Genomic DNA, 22,461 nt, shown 5'->3' with positions numbered 1-22,461 from the left:
TGGAACATGGGAAGGAGTGAGTTTCAATGTATCAGGGAAAACCTACCCTGCAGAAAGGTGAAATATGACACTCTCCCACATCCACAGGGAGGTCTAGTTTCTGTGTCCTTAGTTTACGCATGTGGCACCCGGAGCACATGTATGTGCAGGCTGTCATGGCCACCATGGGTGAAGCTTGTGGGGAGACCATCACCTACTGCAGCTGTGCACAGTGTCTGAAATGGACGTCTTCCATTCATGCATACAGATACACATCCGCACACCATGCACTGGCACAGGTTCTGCACATGAGAATAGACAGGGGAATCTAGTTATGGAGCCCTGGGCAAATGTTTATAGGGAGAGCCATAGAAATCTTTTCACCAAGTGATCAGGTGGAAATTGGCCTGTCCTCATGAGCTTTATTCTCTATCACTAGTGATAGCCTCCTCACTGACTTTGATGAGGGGGCATTAGCCACCTTCACGTAACCCAGGTCAGCACAGCGTAGCTCTGCTGGTAAACATCTAATGAGGGACACCAAAATAAAAACAAGGTTCTTCTGTATGGTAACCCACAACTAGGAGTTAGCTGTCAGGGTGACATACAGACCACATGGAATGTGAGCAAAACAGACGACCACCAAAGAAACCTCAAGAAACAGCCACAATAATTCCACACAAAACTAACATGAACACACTCTCAGAATCAAGCAGCACAGATAGGGTCATGTGACATAATCTCCCATAGGTTTACCCTTTCATGTGGATAAAGTGATCACCAACCTTATAAACCTAAATAACACCAAGAGGTGGTTAAAAAAATGGATGTCGCTCTAAACAACCCATTGCAACATTACATCAAATTCTCCCTCCTATGGGACTGATTTAGATCTCGGCGGACAGGGGGTGACGATATCCTGTCCGCCGAAATATAAATCCCATTATGTCCTATGGGATTTATATTTCGGTGGACGGGATATCTGTCACTCTTGTTCCTGTCTAAGTCAGGCTCTTAATCACCAAGGCTGGTTTGTCTCCTGTTGATGGGTACTCACATCCTTGCTGCTCAAGGCAGTCCTATTTCCCCATTGTTGATGCTTTTATTTCCTGATGTCATAAGCTAGTAAGTTTCCCTGTTGGGCGTACTTTCCCTCTCGCAGTCCTAAACTGGTCAATGCTGCTCCTCTGCAGTTGAGTGCTCTGCCTGCCAGCTGCCACAGTCTGCTCAGTTTCACTGGAGAAGGGTACTGCCTCCACTTTTAACTAGGGGCGGTGGGTTCCCCCATTGGCATGAATTCCACATCATTAAAGTCCTGTGTTGGTAAATTCTCTTTGATGGGTGGTCTCCTGATTTTCTCACAGTGGCTCGCTAGTTTCCTTTGTTGTTGGGTAGTGTTGGTAGAAGGATGCCTAAGCGGGTCAATTCCGCTGTAGGTCCATGTCTCTTCTGCCGGTTGACCCATAAAGTTCTGATCACATCTTAGTAGGTATTTTTCATTTCTACTTTCCCAGGATGGTATGTTCGGTTGGGCGTTCTGCCTCTTCCCTACTTACCAGCCCAATCAGTTCATCCATTTTTGGTCATTCTTCCTTACCACTTGCACAGGCTGGCTACTGGGCCTGGTCAGTTGGCCCCTTGTGGATAGGTGTTTTCTCTCTTGCTCAGCATGATGATTAGTTCTCCATATGGTGCTTTTGAGATTCCCTGCCCTCTCCATTTGCTCCCCTAGTCTGAATAGGTCAACCCTTGGTTTCCCCTCTTGTCCCCCAAGATTTCCTGAGCACCTCTAGCATCACCAAGATAAAAAGTTTGCCAACAAATAGACACTGCACCACCACCAACAGAGGACAACAAAATTGACCAAGAGAAAACCAAGTTACAGCAATATCCTTTATAATATAATGATATATTTCATAGTTAAAATAAACTATTAGGAATTACCCTATTCTTAAAAAAGCAAGCAGTACAGCGGCTAGATGTAAATTGGTATTTCATAGTGTCCAAGACGTCTTTTGTATAAATGTTTTACTTCTTGTGGTCTTGACAGAGTCTTTCTTTTGTCATCTTCTCGTTTTTCGACTTTCTTTCGCTGTGGAAGTCGCTGACCTAAAGAGGAAGATGGGTCAAGAAATGAGTCTAGAGTCATTCCTACTGGGAAAGTAAATGTTCAGGCATCTGAGGGGCATGAAGTACTTCATTCAAAAACCCAGACTTGGAAAGTGTCTCTACCTTTCAGGAGTTTAGCACTTCCTAAGGACTCTTGGAATGCGCGAAGGTCAGAGAACCTATGTCTTAGTTGTCGCTAATGTTTGCTGCTCCCTGACATTCCTCTTGTATGTGAATCCTTGATTGAGTGACTCAGAGATTACTTCCTTGCCCTAGGTGTCTCACTTTAATATCCTGTCTTACTACTTGATGTGTGATGTCAATGGCGAACTAAGTCAGTGGGTGCTGAATGTCAATATCTCACTTGGTCCCAATGGGTATGATTTTTGTTATACATTTAGGGACGACTGACTACAGGACTGGAGATTTCATCCTGGTGCAGTACTTGAGTATGCATACCTGATACCGAGGAGTAGGGTGATATCTGCACCTTGATCGATTGTTGTGGTATCAATTGCCACCTTGGGACCATTCACATCGGTTAACGTGGTAGAGCCCTTATACACGAACACAATAATTAATTAATCAAAACCTACTACATGGACAGGGGGTTTCTATTTACTGCCTTGGTCACAGGAACCACGATTTCGGTCCTTCGTGTCAACACGAGTACTGGTTTCAAACCTGATCTCTAACCTGCTGTTCGCGTGTACCTTCTGGTGGCTGGTCACTGTGCTTATGGTTGTCTATGTGCATCTCAGAACCCAGGGTTTTGTTAATGGCTGTGGTAATTTAGCTTGTCACGTGGCTGCCTGTCCTGAGGTAAGTGAAGTCACTGACTTTCACCAAACGCTGGAGTACCAACCATCTCAGTCAATGCATCCAACATTTACGGCTCTTATTTTCCTCCTTGTGCTTTTTTTCTCCTTCTTTTGGTTCTCACTGCAAATGGTGCCTGTGCTATTTCTCTCCAGTTCCTGGTTTCGAGAATGGAGAAACATGGATCCAGCTCCAGAATCCCTGGAACCTCAACCTCAATGTGTTTATAGTGGGAATATTTACAGCCGCTGATCCACAGGGTTGCCTTGAGATTTGTGATCTGATCACACACAGGGAGGCGGGGGTTCCTGTCAATCCTGTCACATTTATGTCAGTTGAGTTGAATGTCAGTGATGTAACAAAGTGGCCTCTGATATGGCATTTTTTTTAAATTTAAAGCCAATAGAGTATAGTGAAGAACTAAGGACCAGGGGGCATATATATTATCAAGGACTGGTGTTAAAATTATCGTTGTTTTATCGGCAGGAAACTGCCGATAAAACGGCCCATAGAAGCCCATGTTAACACCAGAACATGGGCTTCTATGGGAATTAACAAGGGCGTATTATCAAGTCCATTATTGCCGTTTTGTCGGCAGTTTCCAGCCGATAAACGGGGATAATTTTAATGCCGGTCCTTGATAATATGCCCCCAGGTTTATCTAGGGCTTGAGTTGCCCTTATGTCACTCAAGGGCAATGCAAGCCCTTAGGTTAGATTTCCCGAGCCATGCAAAGCCACCTTGCCTGGCTTGGTAAATCTGGAGTAATGCAAGGCAGTGCAAGTCCACGCTTTATGTTACTCTGCACCAGGAAGTTGTCACATGGGTGGAGAGTGGGTGTTTCGACACATCCACCCATGTATTTTGGTGCATTCTCAGAATTACTAACACTAGTAAACCTGGGTATGTGTCAAAATGCTTTGCCTTCCCAGGAGAGGTGCAATGAGGAGAAAAATCTTTCTTTTTCCTCCTTTTTCCCCTATTCTAAATGTGCTGCTATCCGTAGGGCACATAGAAAGAGGAAAATGACCCTGAGTATTGTTTTTGTGCAGGAAGGAGCCCCTTAACTGTAATGCTGACCCCCTTACACCATGGAGGAAGGGTGCCTGGGTTGGCGCTTGGCAACCACAAGTGCACCAGCCTACAGAGAGAGCAGGAATGCACCATATTGAGTAAATATGGTGCATCCCTGTCCTCCCCATGTGATGCAGCACAGCAAGTTGTTGTGCTGTGCTGTGCTGCGTTGCGTCAAATCTTGATAAATTTGGCCTCCAGGGTCAGAGTGATGGGACCTCATGTCTTTGATACTCAGATTGAAATTAGAGGTGATGGAAGTTGGTATCAGTGATGTAGAAACTGGGTTTTAGAGATGCTCTGAACAAGTGTCAGGAATTGCGTGCCTTGTGGGGTCCCAAATTAAAGCTGAGTGTCATGGTTGGCTGTTGGGGGTTGCAATTACATTTGATCTGGAGAGCAATTTGGTGTAGGTGTCCATCACACATGAGCCATGGTTCCTCCTCCTCATGCTTAGATGCTGCCATTGGTCCTAAACCCTGAGCCAATCATAGCTCTCATGATACACTTCATGCCGAGAGTTCAATCAAAGTCTCACATTGCGGCTCAACCTGCAAGTACAACACAGGTTTTTCTAGAAGGTACATACATATCGCAACCACTGCACAGTTCCACCAATGTACAGCAATACTGGATAATACCAAAGTGCTTTGCTGGTGTACTCCAGGAGCACAATTCTACATCTCTGCTGAGACACATGGAAGCAATCACATCCAACAGCTCAACGCCTGCCTTTTGGTGTGTGCCTCTGCTGAGTGGGTGAAATATATGTTAGGGGTCATTCTCACATAACTCTGTCAGACATACCTGCCAATGAGCATTTCCAGTCACAACCCATGCAGTCCACAAACATCATAATCGCTGAAAGTTTCACACGCATTGACCAATGTAAATCACCCTCACTATCCCAGGTAACTTTGCCCGCCACTACTGGTATCCTACACAACCAATAAATATCAGTCCTGAAATCCAACAAAGCATAAACATACGCATCAAGCACCCCAAATGGGTGAGCCATTGAAAACCATCTCTGGCATCAAAAACAACCAATAAACACCCGCTTTGTGGTTACTTATGAACTCACAGCATCCAAAACAAATTGGGAAATATATCTAGCCCTGTCTTTCTACTTAACTGATAAACATTGTCTCTGGCAAGTTTTGCAACCATAAACATCACCCGCACCCTCAATCTATACATTTTACAATGCAATCCAAACCCGGAAGCTCACTCCACATGCTCCAGGCCAATCTTACAACAGTGAACCCATTGTCCACCGCCTCCATCCAGGAAAGTCACTGGTGACTCATTTGGAGAAGAACTGTCCTAGGATCTGAGAATCAAGCAGAAGTTATACTGATAGATCCTTTTATAAATCCAATGCCATTGACACCTGTCTGGCTTTTAATTGCTCAATATGTTTATGGACCTAATGCTTTTGGGGTCCTCACAAATGAATGCCTTCAGAAACGTCAACGAGGGATTCTAGCGCAGTGATATCCCACTGGAATGAATGTTGCACTCTATAAAAACTGTAAATAAATAAATACGGGGCAAGGTGTCTACTGTTCTAATCATCCCTGATGATGTATAGTCAGGGTTTCAGACCAAACTACCATCCCTACACAGCAATCGTAAAAGCTATGCATGACACTCGGCATGTAATAGCCAATGAGGGCGGTGTGGTGTCGGTGGCATTTGTCATTCAGAATCATCCACCACCTCCACAGAAAATCATTCACAGACTAAAAACAGAATCCAATGCCAAGGGCTTGCCTTGTGTTGGTGGCCAACATTGATTAGAATGGGAAGCAATGATTTCACCTACTTCTGTCAATCTCTGACCTAGGCCCACTCGGCTCTCACCGGCACACCCACAATTGACTGTTGCGCATCTTGGAGGTCCACCACTGGAAGAAATGCATTTGAACCCATAAAGCAGCAAAGCACAATAGCAAAACCTGTTGTTCTGGGATCCCACATAGATTTTCCAATGTCCATGTGAGCCAACAATCCTTAGTATTTATTCTTCTATCAATAGGCCATACACATTCTCTGTTTTTTCTAAGGCATGAGGAGGGCCTCTCAGTCCTTTGTGTGGTGATGTGGGTGTCCCAGTTTCAGGTGCGTTGGCTACTTTTGATAGGTCCAGTGTATGGCACACGCATTGGTCTTATGACCCAATTACAGTTGGCTCGATTAACTGCGAAGAATGTAGTATCATTTGTTAGGATTAGTGCAACAAGCACTGCACTTCAAGCATTTTTTCCCAGTAAATTCAGCATGTGAAGACCTGCTGAGATTTACTGGGGGAAAATGCCTGGTAAATACTGGGACACAGTGGCGTAGAGTGAGCAGCGCGACAGGGGCGGTTGCCCCTGGTGCAAAATTCTTAAGGGCATTCTTAGGGGTGCAAAATTGTAAAAGAAAAGTGGAAGGATACTTGACTTGCCCTGGGTGCTGGCAACCGACTTTAAGCCGCTGATGGGACATGTGAATATTAGTGCCAAAATACATGTGTTATGGCACACTAAATTGGGTTATATTTATCGCGTTTGGTAAACTCCTATCCCAGCAGTTCCTGAACATATTGGGTGCGATAAATAGCACCCATTTTTCCAGGCCAGCTGAAATCAGGGCCAAAATATATCTGCTGATCATACCTTTGATGTTGGCATCCCAGAATCAGATCCATTAAAATTGGCACCATGATGGTATTGAAATGGGATGGAGTGCACTTATTTAGTGGGTATGGCATTATTCCTGGTAATCTGTTTGGAAGCAGACTCAGTCAATAGGTGTGGCTCCGAGCCATCCCTTGGTGGGGAGTCACGTGTCTGGAAGTCATGCACTGAAGTTGATATTATGTGGCAGAGTAATCATGCAGCTCAGATTGAAGGTCATCTAATGTGGCACTGCAATGAAAGGCACTTGAAAGCCTTGGATGGTGTGACACCAAATAATTAGTGGAATGGCGGGGATCATTCTGGTTAAAAGGCAGAACATCGAACATGGTAACGTGTGGAGCGCAGACATCAGGTTTAAGATCATGGCACAAAATGTATTACTGCATGGAATGGCAGACATATTGCCTCATACTACTAGTCACATAGGAGAACAGTAGCTTGGCTGGGAGGCATATGGGGATGCAACACTATGTAGGATTGGCGCTTTATTGCCATGAAGGAAACTTTGGAATGGAAGGTCATCAAAACCATTGGAATGATGGGCATGAGGGTGTATATAAGGCATGACATAAAAATGTAATTGAATAGAATAATCATCAGCAGCAGGAAAGCCGTTTGTAGGGTCTAGTAATTGCTTGGATGAAATGTATGAACCAACACCCTGAATTGTGGGAGTGCTTTTATTGGCTGGAAAACTGGAAATGAGAGGCCATAGACGTCACTGTGTGTGAAGAGCATTCATGTGTCTAGCAGGTATGACATATGATATGTAATTATGTGGAAAAGTTATCAACAGCCTGAAAAAATGATCAGACTCAAGTTTGAAGGACACCACAGTTGCTTCCCATCATGGTGTTGGGCATCAGTCCCTCGACTAGTGTGAGTGGCAGCATATAATTAGTGCACAATACCAAAACTAGTCCTTGGTGTGTTAGGTTATTTTTCTAGCCAGCCAGCTTGACCTCAGACTAGTTGTTAGAATCAATGGTCACTTACATAGCTAGCTGGCATGTCCCTCAAAGTTGTCATTGTTGTTCTATGGATGTCACCTAGGTCGCCGGCACAAGAAATTAGTCCTGGGTACTAGAAATCAGTCATTCCCTAGAGATCTACTTAGAGACACAATGCAACCTCTAGATACAGAATCATGTGGAAAAGTGCATGGGACCAGAGTCCTTTTTTTCTGCCTCCTCCCCTCCTGCCCCAGGCTTTTGCCTTTTCCTTCCTGGTTTCAGTGAGAGAAGGATGAAGGTTCCTGGATCCGTGTGACCGAAGATCCTGAATCTCTCAAAGGAGTGTCGGTTATCCACCTGTGCTTCTTCCGCTGGAAGACCTGAGAATTGACGGGAGTGTGCATTCCCCCATCCGCCCACTCTCCACCCTGACCCCTCTGTGCTATGCCGCCTGCAGCTATGATTCCTGGTGTCGGGGGAGAGCCATGTGTGCAGCTTCTGGGCTTCTCTTCTGGGACACATCAGAAGATGTCTTGCCTGGACTCCTTGTGACACTGACTTTACCTGACCCTTTTGGACCTGGGTAGAGAACCAGGAGGACTCATAAGACTGTGGAAGGCACCTCCTCCCATAAAGGGGGTGAGGAGTGTTCACTGTTGACCTAGCAGCTGCTGGAGCTGGTGTAAGGAGTTGGGAAAGAGGTGGAGCTAACCCCGATGGGGCTTTCAGTCAACAGGGTAGGTGGGGTTCCCACCACGGCGCCAACCCCTCGCGCCTCCAACAGCGCGGTCAAGAGCTGCTGCTGCTGTGTCCGCAGTGAGTCTACAATGAGTAGCGGGAGAGTGCTGAAGCTCGACGTGATTTGTTCCAGTTTCGACTCAAGGCTGCCGATCTGCTTCTCCAGGTCCTCGCTGCGGTCGTTCAGCTCCGTGATGAGGTCATAGATGACGCTTTGCATCTGAAAGGGTTAAACAGAAACATTTTCACCAATCATTGGACAGACAAAGGCACACAGTAACCACAAAATTCCATGTATTTTGCCATTCATCCATGGGACTCAAGACTGCACTAAGAGGAGAGGTCAGTTCAACATTCAGCTATTTCATGATTTTGTTTCCAAACTTGTCCTTGGTTGGAAGCTTTTAGGGTTCTCCAAACTGCAAGGCTTTGTTAGAGCTGAGTGACTGCATACGGTGGTGGTGCTATGTGTAAAGAGTTTGCATAGGCGGATCTTGCCCATAAACCGGTACGATTGTTCTGCAGCAAGTACCTGATATGATGGTGATATATTTAGATTGTTACAACTGATGCTACAAGGGCTGATGACCTCCAATATTTGTTACTCTATTAGTCTCAGCATATGTGTAACATTAAAAAAACTGGGGCATATTTACTAGAAATTGTCGGAGCGTGAAGCTGTGCCAAATTTAGCAGCGCCGTGCTCCGACATTTTCAAAACTCCGGGATGCTCTGTATTCACAAGAACACGGTACACCCCTGTATTTTCCCAAGAGCTGGTGCTAAATTTAGCTGCCTAACTCCAACGCAGGCACCCTTGCACCATAGTGTGGCTTAACGCAGCTTTGTAAATATGGAGAAGGGCATTTCGCCACCAGAATGTCGTTAAAAGTGACGTTCTGGTAGTAATATCCCCTTGTGATATCCCCCTGTTTAGTTAGGGCTAGCGTAGGGTGTTACCTGATCAATAGCTATCGGTCAAGTGGAGACGTTCATCAAAGTACAAAATGAGGTGATAGGCAAATTCCATACAAGCTAATTACACATTTTGACTACTACTTGGCTTTAATATGTAATTTCAGCTGTGTGTCAGCTACACAGGAGCAAATTAGAAATCTTACATTTTTTAATCAGGTTCAACCAATGCTTGTGAGATGTTAGGGGCCCCAACATCCCTTGGAAATTCTTTGCACCCAGTGTCTTTCTCTAGTCACAGGTCCCACCAGTCTTTGCATATGCACTGTGAGTGGATGTTTGTTACCAAGGGCTTGTCATTTGTTTTGTCCCAGGTTTATAGTGCAATGCATTCATTTACCAGGCACAGGAGCACTCCTGATTACACCCCCCTGCCTGATTGCATCGCCCTCTCACACGGAGGAGATGCCGTCAAACATGGTGGTGTTTTAGCATGCTGAAATTTGGTGAGTGGTCCTGCAATATTTCCAAAAGAGCAACGACTACCTGAGGCAAAATCCTGATGGGCATTTCTGATGAGGAGCAGAACTGAACGCCTGTTTAAAGCTTCTGCAGTGTGTAAAGTGAATTTTTGTAACCCAATATTTCTCTGAGTGAGTGCTTTAACGAATGTACATTTTGCTTGGAATTCAACTAGTTTTGTATATCTGCCTGAAACAGTGGCGGCTCCTTCGCTAAGGGGGAGGAGCGTCGTCCCACTGCCCACTGAGCAGTTCAAAAAGGAAAAATAAAATTATAATAACGCAGCGATATTATCATTTTATTTTACCATACTGGCTCAGTTGGTTGGGTGGGCCAGGCTGGGCTGTTCAGAGCTAGGGGAGAAGTGGTAGGCACTTTCTAAGTGCACATGACAGTTTGGCCAGCTGTCTTGGGTCGCCCAAACAGTCATGCGCACTTAGCATGCTCTCCACCAGACTGCATTGCACTGCCTGGGTGGAGACCATGCACAGCCTCCCAGTCCCTCTCTGAGTGCCGAACGACAGCACTTAGACTAATCAAAACTCTGCTTTCATGCAGTGTCGTGTTTGGCTATGGGATTCTGGGAACCTGTGTGCTTCCTGCTGCCGGAGAAGAGAAGAGGACGTAGGAGAGGAGACGGCCGGAAGTACCAGGGTAAGTGTTTTTTTGTTTTTTTTCGCCCCGCCTCACCACCCCTGTTCGGTAGCAGTCATTACTGGCCTGAACATTTGTAAGGCTTTTCTCTGCACATTGTGGTAACTGTGTACTCAGTTTTAGTTCAGAAACATCAGCGTATAAGTGGAAAGGTATCCCAGATGTCATTAGCAGTATGAGTGAGTGCATGCATGACTGAACTAGTGAGAGCAATAATCCATGTGACAGTCCACACTGTTCTGTCTACTCTGGGTTAGAACATGTAGACCTTTGTGTTGTGTTGTGTTGCTCACCTCTTGTGTTCGTTCGTCCATGCTTTGTTTTAATCTCTCAATATTGCTAATTTACACCCAGTGCTTACTTAGTGCCTGTGCTGGCAGGCGGTGGTCTCAGGAACTCATTTTTGGGAGCTCTGACTTATTTTTCACCATGACTTTGACCAAGAGCAAGGGAGAGAAAGCAGAAAAGGGAGCAAGAAGGAGGAGAGTTAGATAGGAAAACAAGGAGAGGATGAAGGGGTGAATAAGAACTCGACAGAGTGAGAAAAAGAGATCTCAGATAAAGTGACCACTAGGTATGCTAATTTAAGATATGGTCTCTATCACAGTTTTGGGTTGACCAGTGTCTTAATTAGTTGGACAGCAAAAACAGTGGCATTTTACCATCTTAGATAGTGGTAAATAGTTATCACTGTACCATTTGAAGGAATTTCCTACCTTTGTCTGAGAATGTAAAAGCATTTGTTGAGATTGCTGAAGTCATTACAGAGCACAATAGAACACAACACAGTAATGTAACAGTGAGCAAAATAACAGAGAAAAAACATAGCAGTGACCAGGAGAAGAAAACAGTCAAAACACATTGCAAAAATAACATTGACTACCACGCCATTCTACAGAATGCAACACAACAACTATGCACATACATTCTGACTACATATTACCCTTTCCACAAATCTGCTTTCATAACAGTGTGCTAAAGGATGTTTGCACCAAGGAGTCTTTACATACAGCAAAGCATGTGTAATAGAATTAGCAAAAATGCTTTGTGGTCTGGTGTGGAAGGTGAAGGTTGGTGTAGGAAACAGGCGTGAGGAGGGATCCGGATGAAGCTTGTAGTGTAGTTTCTATATTCCCAATAGGCTCTGCGCATTGGAATAACATAAACGATAGTTTAGACGTAGGACTGAGGTCGACTAGGTCTCTATTGAATATGTTAGACTTAATTATGAATGCCAGCTAGATCAGAGGTCACTAGAAACTTTCTCGAGGAAACAAGGAGGAGGTAACTTCCCTGAATAGACAAGAAGGGATTAGCTTCTGACAACCGCATTAACATGACAACTTTGCTCCCTCCAGAATAAGGAGTATATCTCCAGAGTCGTGTGAAAACAATAGACATCTATTTCACTCAGTCAATCGTGCATGCTTAGTTTCACCAGAGTGCAGAAAAATAGAGAGACGGGCGTTTTCAATAAAAGTTGTTATTTATTGAGCAGTCCTCTTTCTCGTGCAAGAGAAGTGAATTGCCGTAATTGCAATACTTGTCATAAAGTAAAGTGCGTACAGTAAAAGGAGTATTATGAAATAATACTGTAAAAGCATTGATATGGTTTCTGAGCCATATGATACTTAAAATGGATAAAATATATACATACATAAAATCATTGACTAAACGTACTCAACTGGTGCTTCTAAGATACGCCTACCCCGGTGTACCTGACCTGAGCCTAATACGTGGGAAGGAGTAAGTAAGTTGCAGTTTAAGTTAAGTTCGTTTTTGCCAAGAATCTGCATCAAGAATTCTCTCAAGGATCTAATCAGCTCCGTACCTTGGGTATAGAATGAAGGAGGTCTTGTATCTCGTTTCTCAGGACTCGATCTCCCAGAAACCCGCAAGGGTGGCTGGAAACACTGGAGCTGGATTTCTCGGCAGGAGAAAAGACAGCGTCTCTCTCAGTGCGTCAAGGGGAGGGTTGGCTTCCTTCGGCTCTCGCATCAGCTGGGCTTCGGGCAAGTAGATAGCCGCTCTGCTCCAAACAACCGTGTGTTTGCTTAAGGCAACGTTGGTATATTTATACCTGGAAGGTGCCGAGTTTGACGTAAGGTTGGACATAAGACGTCACTAAGAACTTACAGTTCTTTCTGGACTCCAGGAGTTCTTGTTCAAATCAAAACAAAAGCAGGGGGATTTCCCGGGCTGCTGGAGGCTTGGTTTGTTTAAAGAACGTGTTGTACTTTCTAGGAGTCTATGGGAGTAGCCTTGCCGTATTTGGACTGCATTGGCTATGATTAAATATGGATGTGATTCTTATGCCTTTTTAAGGATATTATTTGTTATAACCACATAAGGGCATACATCGGGAATATTTAATTAGGGTCCTAGATACGTTTACAACAAGCTGGCTTGGTATTCAGCAACCCTGGCATTCGGCAGCACGGGCAGCGGGCTCCTAAGAAATGCCTTGGGATCAGTGCTTAATTTGAGCCAGTGGTTTCCGGTGCTCAGCACAAGCTCTTAATTAGTTTTGGGTGCTCGACATTGGCACTTAATTGTCAACACCACACTTATGACAGTCAGCCACAGGGTGGCGCTACTCATCTAATAGAGATGAGCAGAACAACAGTTGTTTATGAATGCAATATACATTAAAAATTACTAATTCCTGGCTTCAGCTTCGGGGACCTGGAATAATATGAACTGTCGCACTTGCAGGCGAGAGAGATGGTTAGTAGTTGATTTGGCAGCATGACAGTGGCAATGGGTGGTGCAAGCTGCAGTAGCCTCCTGGTCAGGGCCCTGGCACTTATTATTTTACAAATGTAGCACTACTTGGGCTTGATGAACGCCGAATACAGGGCTGTGTGTGTGTTCCTTAGTGATGTTTCTCTGTGTTGTTCATGCACAGAAACATCTGTCTGCCCAATAGGTGCTGTAGACGCGTGATGATCAGTCATCTAGCGATCCCAAGACCCGGCAGAGATGAGGAACCAATGGCCGACCCCGGCAACCAGAGCTTTTCTTGAAAACAAAATGAATTGCATGGACACAGCTGCCACCCTGAGAGATTCATACAAAAATGAAATTCTCACAACATGGACAAGTGACTAGGGATGGCTGGCAGTAGGTGTACGTGAACCTGTCGCCGTCTGTAGGTATCGTTAATCATTGCGGCTCGGATAGGTCTTAAACGAAGCATGAGCGCAGTCTGCATCGCACCCCTCCGGAGGGTTAATTACAGCAGCGATCCAATGGCACAGGGGCTTTGCGCACAGCCACCACCTCATTTGTCTAGTGGAGGAATGGAGTCTCTGTCGTTGCGAATCTACATCATCAGAACTATATCTACCGCTGCTATTCCAGCACCCAGACATATGGGATTTTTCCAGTGCGCTCAATCCTTTCCTTTCAAAAGGATTTCAACTCAATAGTTATGGTTGAATTGCTTTGGTCCAGATTTACAAAGGCTTTGCGTCAGGTTTGCATTCCCTTTCTAATCAGGTGGTATTTACTATCCAACGCGATAGCAAACCAAAGCAATGCAAAGATGCACAATGCACTGCCTTGCGTTACTTTGCCTCAAGCAAGCGTTCCACGGGTGGTGCATGCGCGTACTGATGCAACCGCCCACAGGTTTTGACATGAGTCCCGTTCTACAAAGAATTGTAGAAAGGGATTTGCACCAACATCTTACGCCTCATAAAGGCAGGTGAAACAAAGAGACATTTTTCATTTCTCCTTGTTTTTCCTGCTTTCAAAGTGTGTTGCACTGTACAGCATACGTACAAAGTGAGAAAGGCCTTGAGGTTTTTTTTGTACTGGAAGGAACCCCTTAAATCAACTTTACTTGCAGCTGCACTGCGTGACATCTTGATAAACCTGGCCATTAGACAATAGGATTTTTTTGTAATCACTAATAACTTTGGTCCCCTTTGTAGAAATGTTGCTGAAACTTTAACTATTCGCTTCAAATGCATACTTTAGATATCAATTTTGTATAGAGTGGTCCATGGGGGCAAAACTAATATTTATTTATAATTTTTTTATAGTGCTATTCTTAATCCTGGTAGTGTCAGTGTGCTTTACATACAATAAAAAAACATAGAAGCAAGGTCTCTGACATATTTTCAACGAACAGTGCAGGAATAGGGACAGCAAATAGTAAAACATCAATCCATGCAGCCATGGAAACGGCAGAACACAGAGGGACATATGAGGGGGGCGGCTATAGTGGCTGACATTCGATATGGGGGAAAAGGAGAAACAAAACAAGCAGTAAAACCATAATGAAGTGCTAGATAAGGAGATATAAAGGGAAGGTTAGAAGATGAGATCAGGGCTGTATAACAAAGTCTTCCATTTTTCTGGAATACATTGATAGTTTTCTTGATGTCTCAAGCCCTCGGAGACTTTCTTAAGGAGGGTGTAGCACCAACAAAAGATCTAGTGGTGGCCGAGTGGGATTTGGTTTATGTTGTACTTTCTTGTGCACCTTTTATGTTTTCTCCCTCTTGGTTCTCTTGCAGGTGCAGTGTGTCATTGCTATTTCCAATTCCACACTACTCTGCTGTGCTAGTTTGTGGCTAACCCTCGCAGAGCTCCAATGACTTCTGGACAAGGTTCCTCTGACCGTCAAGAACAGGGTTCTCCGGAGGTAGACCCAGTGGCGGCCGGTAAGTTTCGGAGGGAGGGGGCGGAAGGAACACACACGCACACATACACACTCATGCCCATGCATTCACATGCGTGCACACACATCCACAACACTCATTACCAAACATTCATATATACATTCATGCACGCACCAAACATTAATCAACAAAAGCACACACACAATACGTGCAGCTCTGCCTTGGAGGTCCCAGGGGGCTTTGGACTTTTGTCTTTCCTCATTGGTTGACCTGAGGTTAGCCAATCAGTGAGGGCAGCAGTCCCAATGTCATCACAGAGCGGGATGGGGTCAGTGAGACTGCTGACCCCACCCCACTCTGTGATGAAGTGTCACTGATTGACACTCGACCCTGGGAGCTTTAGGGCTTAAAACTGAAGCGCTCGGGTGTGAGGCAATCAGTGACGTTACCCCTCGTCACTGAGGGGAGGGCCTCAGGGAACTTTGCTGAGCTAAGGAGGTCACGCCCACAGGAGCTGTGACTTCCTTAGCCCAGCAAAATTCAGCTCAGACAGCCAGGAGCACGTGCATTGAGCGCATGTCTGGCTCCTGGCTGCCTGACCTGAAAATGAACAGTGTCACCGACGCTGTTCGTGGGGGGCAAAAGGTGGAGGGGCGTGGCACCTCAGCCCCAATAGACCAGCCATGGCTGATCAGTTCCGGTCAGATTTTTAAGATAACTACATTTATCTAAATGGGGATATGCTAAAAATCTGGCATGGATCCGGCCCTCCACGATCGTCTTTGGAGGACTCTGGTCTACAGCCAATCAAATCAAAATTTCTAGTATATTTCTTGCCGCTTATATGTATATAATATTTCTCTTATTATTCATCAAAGTTCATCTTACTTCACAACCTGATGAGGAAGACTTGACTTCCCTTACCTCTGTTTTGTTTTCTAACATTTCCCTCAATTCCCCTTGGTTCTCTGACCCAGCCTTTAAATCGCTTTGAGTTTGCGTCTCAGGGCTGGTGGGAATAGTCACATCTAAATGTATGGTCCTGGTATAAATTACTTGGTTGCGACAGATGCAGCACAGGAAAGTAAAATAAAGAGTAAATTAATTTGGAAGTCCATGGTAACCAACATTGCATTGCATTCGAATAGTGGGGTTCAACTAACATGAAGTGCAGTATCTCATATCAGGAGACGTCCAAGATTACTTGGCAATCGTGACACCGTGTTGCTGCCACCAGGACCTGGAGACTGGACTCATATCTTTTCTGTTTTGGAGAACTACTGTCACAAGACCCTACTGGAGGACAATATGGATTTCAGGGAAGTATTCAGCAATCATGTTTCCCCTTTCCTCCCTCATCAATGGTAAAAAGTAGCATATTTGATCCTGTGTATCTGCACATGTGATTTATGCCATGCCATGTTAAGTGTATTCCTAAACAAAAGGCTTTTTCCCAACTAAAAAAAACAGGATGCATTATTGTGACTAGGTCTTAGGGTAGCTGTTTCCCTGTGTAAATTATTACATGCAACCTGTGAAGGGGTAAGTGTGTTTTTATCATGTTCATTTTGCTGACCTGTGCTAAGAAAACTTGAATTAAACGTTTAGCCTCCAGTAATAAATGGGTGAATGTGTGTTTATTAGTACAGTTGCTCTAAATAACGTATGTTATTGGCCATTTTATTTTTGCTGCCATGGCCAACATACGGGTGTGTGTATGTATGTATGTGTGTATATATTTATATTTTTTACGAGCCCACTGGGCGCTCTGGTCTGTTTCCTGTGGAGAGCGATCTTGGTTTGGATGTTTGCCTGCGGCCACGAGCACGTAGAGTGCCGTAACGAAACTTGAGGGGCTTCATCTGGACTCAATCAGGAGCTCTCAGGCCAGAGTACTGTGCTGAGGGGGGCCCACTGGAGCTTAGGCCCCCTGCACCGCAGCGGCTGCGTTGGGCCTGTGTTAGGCTATTGGGAGAGCCCATCCTTAAGCAGTTCGGCGGCAGCAGTGGACCAAAAGGAGTAATCCAAAGTTCTTGGAAGTTGCTGAACCGCCCCAGCCCGACAGAAATGGAGAATTGCTGACAACTAGCCAGACCATCACGGTATGCCTTGGCGCCGCTTACCGAAGCTGTGCTTTCAGGTATATGAAATCGAAGGGCAAGAAGCCCTTAGGTGATGGATTTGCAGATACGCTAATAGTTTTGAGATGTGACATTGGTGTTTTAACGGTAAGGACATTGCACAGTACAGGTAATAAGAAAGCGCCATGAGGTACTTACCATGAAACAATTATGTGACGAGGGCACTCTTACGAACTAAACCAAAGTGCTAAAGTTCATGCAAGTCTTTCTGTGCTTGCAACAAAGTATTCACCAGTGACAGAGAGGCATTATCTATTTTTTTTAAACGTTTATAATCAACACCTGTGTCATCAGCATTTGAAAAGACATACTGGACGAAACACGCCATGCTGTCTGAATTAAAATGGAGTTTTATGAGCGCGCTGTGCACTCTGGTCTGTTCACTGTGGGGGGCGATCTTGGCTTGTGTGTGTGTGTGTGTATGTGTATATATATATATATATATATATATATATATATATATATATATATATATATATATGTATATATATATATATATACATATATATATATGTATATTCAAATATATATGCATATATATTCATATATATGTGTGTATATATATATATATATATATGTATACATGTATATTCATATATATTTATATACATATGCATATATTTAAATATGTATATATGTATATATACATGTATAATCATATATATAAATGTGTAATCATATATATGTATATATTCATGTATATATGTGTATGTTTATATATATGCATATATATGTAGATTTATATATATTTATATATGTATTCATATATATAAATATATATGTATATATAAATGTATATTCATATATATATATAAATGTATAATCATATATGTGTACATAAATATATATATATATATATATATATATATATATATATATATATATATATATATATATATATATATATATATATATATATATATATATATATATATATATTTCTTCTTCAGTGGAAAAAGATTCTAGTGAAATTACATTTAAGCCTTGAAATGAGACAAGCACTAATGTTAGAAAAACAAAAAAACGCTGAAATATATCAATTATAGTATAGTATGGCGAGCAGGGTCCTCCGACACATTTGCAACTGAGTGTACTGCCTGCCAAACTGTGAGTCAGACCTTATCGTTTATGCATATCCTTTCCCCATCATGGCTACTACTATACACTTGACTCTCCAAGAAAGGTTTCCTGGAGATCTGAAGAAGTTTGCATTTCTTCTTAGCCAGTCAGTTACACTTTTTATGTAAATCTACGCGTGTCCCAAATGACCAAACTAAAGTTTCCTTTGATTTGTCGTATTTAGGAGGAAATATTTCATTAGTAGCGATAAATGATACTTAGCTGCATCATTTTTCTGCCTTTTGGGAGCAGATGCTGAAATTTTGTTTGATAGAAAGTGATATACTTTGATGAGTTATTAACACTGACATGAATATTTATTAGGCTATATTACATTTAATCGCTTGGTAGTTGAGGCTGTTTGGTTGGAAGAGAAAAGAGGGCCATATTATCAAGAAAGGGCAATACATTATCGGCAGGAAACTGCCGCTAAAGCGGCGATAATGGGCTTGATAATATGTCCTTGTGAATTCCCATAGAAGCCCAGGTTAACACCAGAACCTGGGCTTCTATGGGAATTCACAAGGGCAATGTTATCAAGCCCATTATCACTGCTTTAGCGAAAGTTTCCTGATGATAAAAGCGGCGATAATGTATCGCCCTTTCTTGATAATATGGCCCAGAGTGTTCTCATTCCATCATGGATTGTAAAGTCTTGACACAAGTCTTAAATCCATCCACCGAATATGCCGGGGTCGCCGCTCTAGTGGTTCAATTGGAACAACACAAATCTGAATGCAGTTCAGAAATAACTAAAGTACTAGAGGTGTGGCCTAAGCTAGAGGAGAATAGAACCCCAGTAACTCCAGAATCTATGCCAAGTGACCTTCATATACTCATTTCCACCTGCAAATGTCAGTGCGAGCAAAGTGACAAGTCGGACAGTGATATCCTGTGCCTTGTTTCTCTCTTCTCCGATTTCCTTCCCCGTTTTCACTATTGGCTAGTGGCGGCTCCTCTGCTAAGGAGGAGGAGCGTCACCCCACTGCTTCGCAGCAGTGTAGTAAAGGAAACATAAAGCAATATTAACTGGTGTTATCATTTTATGTTTTTTTCTGTTGCAACTTTGCATTTGGCGCAGGGCTGCTCCGACGACAGAGGAGCAGGGGAGGAGTGGTTTGCCCACTCCTAAATACACATGACTGTTTGGCCCGCCCTCTCAGGCCGGCCAAACATTCATGCGCACTTCACATCTTCTCCATGCAGGCTGCATTCCAACCTGTGTGGAGAACATGCCCAGGCTTCTATTCTCTGGCCAAGGTCTGATCCACGTCATCCAGACCAAGCACAACGCTGCATTGTAGCGTTGTGATTGGCTATCGGGAGGCTGGGAGCCGGGTGCTTCCTGATGCATCCTGCTCTGGGTCCGGAGTCAGGAAGAGGATGACGGAGTTGAGGCGGCGGCTAGCCGGCCGTCTGAGGTTTTTGTTTTTAAAATGCTCCGTCTATTGGCCCACATATTACTACAACGTAGGGTTGGTAGTGGACGTAGTGTGGGACCGAAGAGTGGGTCGCCCTCTCAGTTCTCATCCCCAGCCTACCTAGAATGCATTGCAAGCAGGGTCTGGAAGCAATCCAAGGCTTTGGCCTTCAACCACGTCTTGTGCTTAATATCTATGCTTAGTGTTCCAGCAGACACCGTCAACAGCCATACCCAGAGGTACTCGGCACAAAGAAACCCGCTGGCCATGCCCTGCAGCCAGCACTCATGCAAAGATAGGAGCTGGTGATGACATGTTACATGAAGACACACAATCTCTAGGGCCAGAGGATTTGCAGATCAATTGTTTGGCTGTCACCATCAGATAATGAAATGTGTTTGCCCTCTTACATTGCTTAACTTGGAATTACTGAATTAGCTCGGTATCCAAGCTCTGATCATGCTCTACTGTAGTCTTTGCTGCTGCGCATGCTCAAGCCAGCGACACTAAACTTCTTCACAAACTCTTAACAATAGAATCGGCAATCGTTGCTACCATATATGGCACTCCAAGAGCTTCGGAAACATGTGAGTACCAGATTCTCTCTTAGTTGGGGGTTGTATGTCAGAACATTCAATACAAAAACAGTGTGTTAAAAACTATTGTTACCCAACTATAAAACTTTTATGAAGAATCTTTGTACTTTGAAGATCTCTCTTTTCTCCTCCTCCTCCTCCTCTCTCGCTCTCTCTCTCTCTCTCTCTCTCCCTCTCTCTCTCTCTCTCTCTCTCTCTCTATATATATATATATATATATTTATTTATTTAAGCCAAAATGGGTAGACTTTTGTTTGTCTACACGCCACCTTTTGATTGAAAAATACAATTTTGTGCCATCTCTTGAAGTAGTTCCTTTCAGAGCTCTGTATGTGTGTGTGTGTATATATATATGTGTGTGTGTATTTATGTATTTTAGTAAATATTCTGGCTGCAATATTGTTGTAGCACAACATTTCAAACTCAATACATTGGTAGTATCTCTTAATTAGTACATGCCGAGACAACCTATAAGGCCAAAGGTTTCACACATCAGAGGCAGCTTCCAGTCATGTACACCATCACATCTGAGAAATGCAACCTGGGCTCCTTTAGAACTCCATCAACAGTTATATCAAAAAAGTGCAGACTTAAGGAATGAGTTGGTGCCATAACACTGTCCTCTATCCTACACTGCATTGTCTGAGAAGGAGGAATGGTGTGTTCTTGTCTGACTAGCCACCAGGACCAGCCTGGGGAACCAAAAGCAGTCCTGGCAAAAAGGCTCAAACCTCGCTCCACTCATCTCCCCTTGTCTCCTTGTGCTGCCACTCTCTCGTCATCCATTCTCCCTCTCTCCCTTCAGTCTATCTTCTATCGCTCTGATTGCTTTCTCTTGCTCTGATTGCTTTCTCTTTACCTCAGAAGCCTCTCCTTGCATACCACAATTACCCTTGGGGAGCTGGCAAAGTGACAGAGGCACCAGGGCGGCCTTGGGCTTTGAAAACCTGCCTCCAAGGCAGGGGTCTTCAAACTGGGCGGGCCTCAGTTGATCCCAAGGAGGGCGCCAGGCTCTGGCTAAAAGAAGCATTATACTGATAACAATCCGGTATGCGAAGGAGGCACTACAGGTCCAGAGCAGGCTCTACCCAGAAATGCTGGTCAAGCCTTTGCCACCTCCCAACCTTGAGGTCAGACTGGGCAAAAACTAGCGTGGTCTTGAGAAGGGAATCCCCCTCTCACACATAGATACACTTTAGGGCGTGTAGACACATAGTCTCTACTACACCCCCACTAGTTTACTTACACTCACCTTTTTATTTAGGTCCTGAAGAAAGCCAGCTTAGTCATAAGGCACTGGCTGAAACATGTTGACCCATTGGATGTGAGAGGTCGTAACTCGCCTCTTACATCCCCTTGCCTTATTTTTAACCGCTGACGGAGGCCCAGGTATTAAAGTCTAATTTTACCCTCGGGTACTGGGACCACCGCTTAGCCGTTTTAACATCACTTCCTTAACTATCTTCACCGCACACTCAGCAATATACCAGCTCCGCTGTAGTCAGGCGTTGAAGCACACCCGGGGCACGCTAGGTGCTACTGGGTGGGCCCGATGATGAAGCATGCCACCAACTAGGTTGGTGGGTGAGGGCTTTATGAACACACCTGCCGGGTGTTCACACTCCGTGACAAAACATACCAGAGTCTTCCCCCTCCCCTAATAACTTTTGTAAATTCAAGTAATTTGAGCTAGTCTCTTTTTGATTAAACCACATATTAACCCGGGGACATGGACTAGCTACCTGGTCCTATCTCTCTCTCTTGATTACGCATCGCAGCAATCCTTTGTTTTCAGCAGAAAAAAATGAGCTGCAGTAAGCCGCTCTGTAATGGGCCATCACTAACAAATTTTGTTATTTATATCCTGGCTGGGAGAAGGTGTAAAAAGAGAAGGGACTTCAAATATTCCTCACAACCCTCACACTCACTTCTAATAATCACACTGTGGATACTTTTACATATTAGAATGGCCTGCTTGACCAGAATAGTATGTTTGGCAATCATGTATTTGAAACAGTAAGAGGACTTAACTGCAATGTTTAAATAAGTCTATACATATTTAAACATTGCCAGTGGTATCTGCAAAATTTTAAAACACCACGT

At 44.0% G+C, this 22,461-nt stretch overlaps 1 protein-coding gene across 1 annotated transcript in view; it reads right to left on the bottom strand.

Annotated features, from left to right (window-relative positions):
* Positions 1-7,335: 7,335 nt before the first annotated feature.
* Positions 7,336-22,461, bottom strand: part of KCNN3 (potassium calcium-activated channel subfamily N member 3) — a 526,431-nt gene continuing 511,305 nt past the window's right edge. Inside the window, exon 8 of the mRNA XM_078671377.1 lies at positions 7,336-8,579. Within this exon, the coding sequence (XP_078527503.1) occupies positions 8,283-8,579 (297 nt within the window). The 3' untranslated portion in view covers positions 7,336-8,282. The remainder of the gene's footprint in view (positions 8,580-22,461) is intronic.

Source organism: Lissotriton helveticus, chromosome 12 (genome assembly GCF_964261635.1).
Source record: "Lissotriton helveticus chromosome 12, aLisHel1.1, whole genome shotgun sequence".
Lineage (NCBI taxonomy): Eukaryota > Metazoa > Chordata > Amphibia > Caudata > Salamandridae > Lissotriton > Lissotriton helveticus.
The sequence above is the reverse complement of the archived record's forward strand: the minus strand, read 5'-3'. Positions and strand labels throughout refer to the sequence as shown.